This window comes from Tupaia chinensis, unplaced genomic scaffold (assembly GCF_000334495.1).
Source record: "Tupaia chinensis unplaced genomic scaffold, TupChi_1.0 Scaffold138644_1, whole genome shotgun sequence".
Taxonomy (NCBI): domain Eukaryota; kingdom Metazoa; phylum Chordata; class Mammalia; order Scandentia; family Tupaiidae; genus Tupaia; species Tupaia belangeri.
This window is the reverse complement of record NW_006198536.1, coordinates 112,074-119,805: the sequence shown is the minus strand read 5'-3', so window position 1 is coordinate 119,805 and position 7,732 is coordinate 112,074. Positions and strand designations below refer to the sequence as shown.

At 55.4% G+C, this 7,732-nt stretch overlaps 1 protein-coding gene across 2 annotated transcripts in view; it reads right to left on the bottom strand.

Moving 5' to 3' along the window:
• Positions 1-7: 7 nt before the first annotated feature.
• Positions 8-7,732, bottom strand: part of PCDH1 (protocadherin 1) — a 17,527-nt gene continuing 9,802 nt past the window's right edge. Inside the window, exons 4-6 of one of the 2 annotated variants that reach the window (XM_014592829.2) lie at positions 3,702-3,921; positions 2,716-2,754; positions 1,472-1,555 (exon numbers count right to left, since the gene is read on the bottom strand). In XM_014592829.2, coding sequence (XP_014448315.1) covers positions 2,729-2,754; positions 3,702-3,921 — 246 coding nt within the window. In that variant the 3' untranslated portion in view covers positions 1,472-1,555; positions 2,716-2,728. Of the gene's footprint in view, positions 1,556-2,715; positions 2,755-3,701; positions 3,922-7,732 lie in introns of both variants that reach the window. The other variant, XM_014592828.2, reaches the window with a different exon arrangement.

Here is a 7,732-nt window from a genome sequence, read left to right as displayed (position 1 = left end):
AGGCCGCGGTCTCCCCATAGGAGGAGCAGCAACCAGCCACCCCCTGAGCAAACCTTCCTGCTCCCAACTCACCCAACCAGGCCAGAGGCACAGTCATCCCACCCCTGTCCAGCTGCCCCCCACAGCCTCAGGGCTCCTCTGTGATGCTCATCTGGATGTGGGAGGCCAGCCTGAGCGGGGATCCCCCCCAGGGCACAGCGCAACAGTTCCAAAAAAATAGAGATTTGTATTTTTAAAAAAAATTAAATAAAAGCCCAGCTCTGCTGATAGGCAAATGTTACCCCCATTCCCACCCCCACCCACCCGTTGTTTCCCTGGCCTGCACCCCCCATCCCACCACGGCCCCAGGGGTATTTACAACATGGAACAATAGAGGCCTGGGGTGAGGGACACTGCGGCAGGGAGGAGGGGGCACAGGGCAGGTCCCCCCCAGAGGGGTCCCCCAAGACAACACAACATCAACGAGAAAAGTTGCAAATCAGGCAGAAATGGGGACGTCATTCCAAGGTCCTTATATACAGACACTGCATGACCAGCAGGGAAGGGGGCCCAGGTGTGACCAGGCATGGGCATGTGACAGGCGGGTGGGCCAGCCCTGGGCAGCACAGGAAGACCAGGCCTTTGCCCCACCCCCACCCCACCACACCCCCACCCACCTTTGGTAACAAAAGCCCTTCAGGGAGCCCCTAGTGGTCAAGAGTTTCCTCTGGGAGTACCCAGGGAGAGGGCTCCCCAGTTCAGCCCTGCCTCAGGACTGAAATGGGGCATGCTATCCTCGCCCTGGTCGGCCATGCGGGAAACAAGTTAAAAGTGTGCTGCCCACCAGACTCCACCATTTGCCCAAGGCAAGGGGGTGCTCCCTGGAATTCGAGGGAAGGGAGCCCAGTCATTGTAGAAGGGCCCTCTTGGGCATCAGCTGGGGGAGCCCCATAAAGGGGAAGAAGGGGCTCCTAGGGGCTGGCCTATGGAAATGAGGGGTGAGGACCTGGACCCTGTGTGTGGGAAGGGCCAGCATGGTCATGAGGCCGGTACTCCCTTGCCACTTGGGACCCTGGCCAGGAAGTCCACGCTGGAAGGGTCAAGAGTGGGGGCCCTGGAATGGGCCCATCTGGGAGCTGGCCGGCGGCTGAGGGGGGGGTGGCCGCCGGCCAGAAGGGGGCTCACAGGTAGATCTCGCGCTTGGCCGTCTGGGCAGATGCCGGTGTGGCTGCGGGTGGGAAGTCCGAGGTCTGGGTCAGGGGAATTTCCTCCAAGGTGGCCGAGTCCTTGCAGGAGTCATGGCTACTGTGGGAGAAGGCACTGTGGTAGGGCAGGAGGCGCACGGGGGCCATTTTGGTGTTCCGGTCTTCCGGGGGGCTGGGGCTGCCGGCGCCCGCAGGCTCCTGCCCTCCTCGGTCCTGGTAAGGCACGAAGGTGGAGAGTTTGAGGGCGCTGCTCTTGGTCCGGCGGCTGGGAGATGACTGGCCAGGCATCCAGCATGTGTCGGAGTGGCCAAACTCACTGCACTCCCGGGTACATGTGCCCGTCATGGCGACATCAGGCAGAGGACGAAGGTCTGTGGAGAGAGCCGGTCATCAGGTGTGGCAGCCTCGGGACACTGTGCTCCACGCAGCCCACTGGCACCCACACCTTGCTGCCAAACAGGGGTGACGCCCCTTCCTGCCCACTGAACTCACAAGTGCACACCCTCAAATAGACACACAGCCTCCCACCAGCGCACTGGGCATGTGCTCTCTTCCCCCTCACACACACGTTCAATCTAGCCTTAAACAGGCCTCTTCCTCCCAGCCTCAGCCCCCCTCCAGCTCTTCTCACTCAGCCCCGAAATCTTCCTCAGACAGGTGCATGGACACACCACTAATTCTTCCGCACACTGTCATCTATCTCCAGACAAGATTAAACGTGCAAATCTGTCCTCGAACAGGGCTGAGGAAGCCCCCCTCCTCATCTAAGGACTCTCTCTCTCTCCTCTCTCTCATGCACACGCACGCACACACACATACACACAGGCGTGAACACACACATCTACTACACTGGGCACCTCTATCCTCAGACTAAGATGGTGCATACCTTCCTTCTTACGCCTTCAAGCCTTGCATGCTCCCAGCTGTCCTAGAATCCCCACCCCAAGTCAGCACAGCAAAGCCCTGCTTTAAAGCCAGGGGGAGGGGACAAGCTTCTATGTGGGATATTCACATAGAAGGACACACTCGCACACCCATGAGCACGCTCATGCACCCTTCCCCGCCTCACTCTGTCCCCTACACAAACCACCAGCCCGGCCTTGCCCCGGCTCCCTGCCCAGAACACCCACGGGAACAGGAGTTGGCCGCCTGACATCAGCAGTAGCCGGTGTGGTTGCTGGGCAGCGGGGGTCTCCATGGGAACGGCTGGGCCATGAGCACTTCCTGTTGCAGCTGCCCCTGTCCCGCCCTCACTCAGAAATAGCACTAGGCGGTGACCACCCCCCTCAGAGACATGGCTGAGCAACACCAGCCTCAGGCAGGGGCTCCCCTGGCACCACCCACCCTGGCTTGGCTTCCTGCCAGTGCAAGGTGAGGAGGGGACAGCTCTGTTATTAACCCTCAAAGCGCCAAGGCTCTTCAGCTCAGGGCAGAGTTGGGGGACCCAGTGTGGCACGGAGCACTGGGTGGGTGGGGCTGGGTGCTGGACTGAGTCCCACAGACCCCAGACCCCAGAGCAGCTCCCACATACCTGGCACTCCGCCTCAGGGCCTGCTCCGGCCAGCCGGCTCTGCGCGGGCACAAAAAGGACGAGACGGGCATGAGATCACACATGGAGGGGCAGAGGTGGGGGCAGAGGGCACTCTGAGACCTGAGAGGTGAGACACATGCCCTGTGCCTGAAAGGAGGGAGTGCAAGTTTTCCTCTTCCGGGGGAAGGGCAGACTGCAGGTTGAGCGTCAGGCTGAGACCCAAGGACAGCTCCAAGTTAGTCTTCCCATCCTCAGGGCTAACTTACTCAGTCTCCCCCTCCACAGGCTGCCGTGCATGCCTTCGCACAGGCGCACACACGTGCACAGCGCACACACCACACACACACATTCCAACAGCATACCTCGCATCCAATTCCATGTTGACCTCTGCTCCGGCCCCGACCTTCCTTCTGCCGGCCTCTCCGAGCCTCTCCCAGACCTCCCTATCACTCTTCCTCAGTCAAACCTTTTCCCTCTCCTCTTCCCAGGGGTCATCATAACACCCTCTGAGCTCCTCATGGCATCAGGGCCCACTGTCTAGTCTCAAGGGCCTCCTACCCCATCAGGAGACCACCACGTGCCTCCTCAGGGTTTCCTCACCAGTACCTGAACCTTCTGGCCACTATCCTCAGGGGCCCTGTTCCCCACCAGGTAGTGTAATGAAGTGCTGAATGTGAGGGCTTTGTGCTCAGAAAAGCCAGAGGTGAATCCCTCCCAGGTCTGTCACTTCCTAGATGTAGGCTTTGGGTAAGTGATTTGACCTCTCTGAGCCTCAGTTTCCTCCACTGTGAAGTGGGCACAATAAAGGCCTCAGAGCAGACAGTGGCCATGAGGATGAAGCGACTATGTACCTGAAAGCACTCTGCACAGTGATTAGCATGGAACACACACAAGAACTCAGAAAAGGAAGGCTATTTTCAGTCTCATCACCCTTTTCAGGCTTTTCATCATTCCCAGGGTGCCCCAACCACGCTGACGCTCCTCACCATTCTCGGGGTGCTCCATCTCTCCTATGCTGCCATCGGGGGTGGTACGCTCATAGTGATCCTCAGGCAGGGCCAGGGGACCGAGCCTGGGCCCCGAGGATGACTTGCTGGACGGCGTCTCAGATTCTTCCAGGCCACTATCGTAATAACTGTGCTGGGATGGGTCTTGCAGCTCCTGGGCCTGGCTGGTGGCCGAGAAGGTGACACGGCGGTGAGGTAACTGCAGAGAGAGAGAGTGTCATTTCTGGCTAGCCAGCTGCCCCATGGGGCCCAGCACCACACCAAGTCCGGTAACCAGCCAGATCCCCAGGCTTCAGCAGCAACGGAGGGGCCCAGCTCCCCTAGCGCAGCACAGCCTCCCCCACCCCACACCCCTACAAAGCACAGGCTCCAATGAAGGGCTGCCCCTTCATTCTCGGGCAGCTCTCAGTCCACACACCGGGAGTCCAATGGTGCAGGCGCCAGTGTTATTACCGCCCCCAAGCCACCGCAGGAACCCTAATGGAGCATAACCACTTGTTACAGCACAGCTGTTTTAGTTCTGGCCCCGCTTCCAATCCGGCCCCACCGCCTTTTGTTTCCAACAGCCCCAGTACAGGGTAGAACCCAACACCAGGACAGCACAAAACTAGCCACCTCCTCTAATTCCAGCATAGCCTCTAAACACCACCACAGCCTCCAGTTTCTAGAACTGTTTCCCACAAGCGGTACAGATTCCTAACTCCCAAACACTCACCAATATCGGAACGGCCCCCTAATTTCCAAACAGCACCCTCCAAAGTCCGGCTCCTCACCTGTCTCACTGCTTTGCAACTTCCCATTGCCTTCATCCAAATGAGGTGCCAACCTCTTTCTTATCCTCTGTTCCTCTGTCCCTGGTTTTTAAGGATGTCTGTAGGCAGCCTCCAGACTCCCTGCTGAGACGCCTCTTACCCAGCCACCCAGCCCTATTTCATCCCCCTCCAGAGAGGCCTGGGTGTGGAAAAAAACGGGAGGTATGGAGGAGAGCGAACCTGATAACAAACCAAGGCACCTGGGGGCAGGGGGAGCAGAACAATGGAGACCCTCCAGTCCTCCGGATCAGGAAACAGAATACTAACTGGAGGGTAGGGCCCTCTGAGGATCCTGGGTATGGGGGCAGGGCTGGACATCTATCAGGGATTAGGAAAATCCCTGGCCTCAAAGGGAAACTCCTTCTAGGAAATACAAAGGAACTTCAGGGAGGGGCTGCCGGCTTTGTGGAGCCAGACTTGGAGGCTTAGACTGGGGGTTGCGGGTCGGGGGAATGGAACTGAGACAGGTTGTTCCCAGCCAGCAGCCCTCTCTGTGTGCCACAGGTTAACGATCAGCCCAGGAACCTGGCAACCTTAGTTTGGCACTTGGCACAACCAGCCAGCCACCCAAACACCCACCTGGGACTGCCACTGGTTTTCCTGCCAACCAGAAATGAGGAGTTGTGGAGGGCACAGACCTAGGGCCCTTGGAGGCCAGGGGTGGGAGCAGCCAGGCCCAGGGCCCTGCTGATGAGTCTCTAGACTCCTTCCCAGCGGCCAAGACTGTGGCAGTGCTTTGGCTTTGCTCTATAACCCTCAACAGAAGGTTATGAAGATGCCCAGGGAAGATGGCCCCAGGTTTGCAGACACATCCTTCTGATAACCCCCTACTCTCTCCATCCCATTCAAGGCAGCTAGGTTGGGGGAGCTGTCGGGACAGGGAGCTTCAGAGCTGAAAGGAAGGCAGCCCAGAACTGCCAGCTCCCTCGGCTCCCATCTCATCTTCAACAATAGGTGACCCTCCTTGGGACCCACGCTGTAAGCCAAAACATGGAAGGGGCTGGGTAGTGACAGATGAGGTCCCCAAATGGACCTGGGCTTTTTGAACTGGAAATTGGTTGTAATCCACAGTGCTGGGGTGAACAGGCTTCAGGTGGGGTCTGGCAGGCGCCAGGCAGTGTGGTTGTCGGTGTTACTCTTTTCGGCTTTCAAGACATTGGCCAGCAGTCCTCCCCCCTGCAGAACCTGGTAACAGATGGTTTCAGTCCAAGGCAAGTCACTTGGCCTCTTTTCTTCTAATTCTTTTTCATGAAATGGAGGGTTGGGTTATACTCAACATTCCCTATAAATCTATAATTCTCAGGGCTTAGAAGCCCAGATCCAAAATCTCTCTCAAACTCTAATCCGGAGGTCTAGACTCTTGTGGAAGACTTCCAATTGTCTGCCCCTACTGGCTCTTCAGATTCGATATGTGGAAACCAAGTGCTTTTTCCTCAGTCTGCTTCTGCACAGCGTCAATCCCACGCTGGCCCGTCACCCAGACCCAGAAGGCTAGTGCCTGCCCGGTAGCTCTCCAGTCATTTCCCCTCTGTACCCCACATCCAATTATTCCTGCAGTCCTGTGGGTCTTTTCTCCCTAAACCCAGACAAATCCATCCACCCATCGTCTCTGTTGCTACCATCTCAGTTCAGACCTCGAAGGTCCCAACCTACACCTTTGCCTCTCCCCCGTTTAAGTCCACCCCACATTCCTGTGAATTTTCTTTTTCTTTTTTTGAAAGGTTTTTGCTATAGGGCGCATATGCTCACCAGACAGACAGAGACAGACAGAAAGCGAGAAATCACCCCCCAGGGGGGGATGGTCACGCTGCAATCCCTTCTCCTCCATTCTCCTCTTGGCATCTTGGGCATGCACGCGCACGCACCCGGAGTGAGTTTTAAGCCACTGGGTCCAGGACGCGAACTGCGGTCAACTATGTGGGAGTCCAGCGACAGCCATTAGGCTAACTGCTGGTCCCGCATTCCTGTGAATTTTCTAAAACCCAGTTCATCTAGAAAAACTCATAAGCTTTTAGGGACTCCCGTTTCCTCCTGAGGAACTTTTGGCAGGGAAACTGTGGCCTCTACAACCAACAGTTTGTCCAGTCTCACCTCTGTCCTATACTCTCCACTGCAGATAGAAAACTCCGCCTTCTGCCCTCTGCCCACCTCCAACTTGGTTATGCTCACTTGTGCTTTAGGAATTTGCTCACATGGCAACCCTACCCAGGGAGACCCTCCTGCCCAGGCCTGCTCACCATTGACAAGTGGGCAGAAGAGTCGCATTTTCTTCCCTGAAGCCCATTTCCATGCCCTATAAGCTTCCACTTAACTCTGCTCAAAAAAAAAAAAAAAAAAAAAAAAAAAAACGGAGGGGGAACTATGGTCAAACAGATTTGGAAAACTAAAGTTACAAAAAGTTTAGCAGGTTCCCTTCTTTTTTGTAGAGCTTTAAAGAGCTTGAATAGGCTAGTAGGACTATGAATTTCTTACTATGGAAACTAGCTTAATCATGGAGCCACTTTTTTGTTTTGTTTTGTTTTGTTTTGTGAGGTTTTTTGAGAGGTTTTTGCTATAGGTCGCATATGCTGGCCAGAAAGAGAGAAAGCGAGAAATCACCCCCTCAGGGGGATGGCCACATCACAATCCCTTCTCCTCCATTCCCCTCTCTGGATCTTAGGCACGCATACATATATGCCTCGTGTGAGTTTAAGCCACTAGGTCCGGGACTCAAACCACAGTTGACTACATGGGAGTCCAGTGACATAGCCACACCGCCAACTGCTGGTCCCGAGCCACTTTTTTAAAATAGCATAATGGATAATAGCAGACTCTGGAAATCAGAACTCCTGATCCTTTGATTTCTGACTCCATCACTAACTAGTTTTCCCTCCTGTAAAATAAATATTAAAAAGACTGATATCACAAAGAGTTATGAGCATGGGATGAACTAAGTGCTTAGCAGGGTAACTTGCAGCTAGTAAGGACTAAGAAAATGGAAGTTAGTAGCAGCAGAAGCTTCCCGGAACAAGCCGGAAAAAGCTGTACTCCGGCACTTCTCACTCAACACTTAAGATTCTCAACTGCTTCATCGTTTCACTTGTATGTCTTGTATTAAGAGCCATCTTTTTTTTTTTTTTTTTTTTTGAGAGGTTTTCGCTATAGGGTGCGTGCGCTCGCCAGAGACAGAGACAGAGAGACAGAAAGCGAGAAATCACC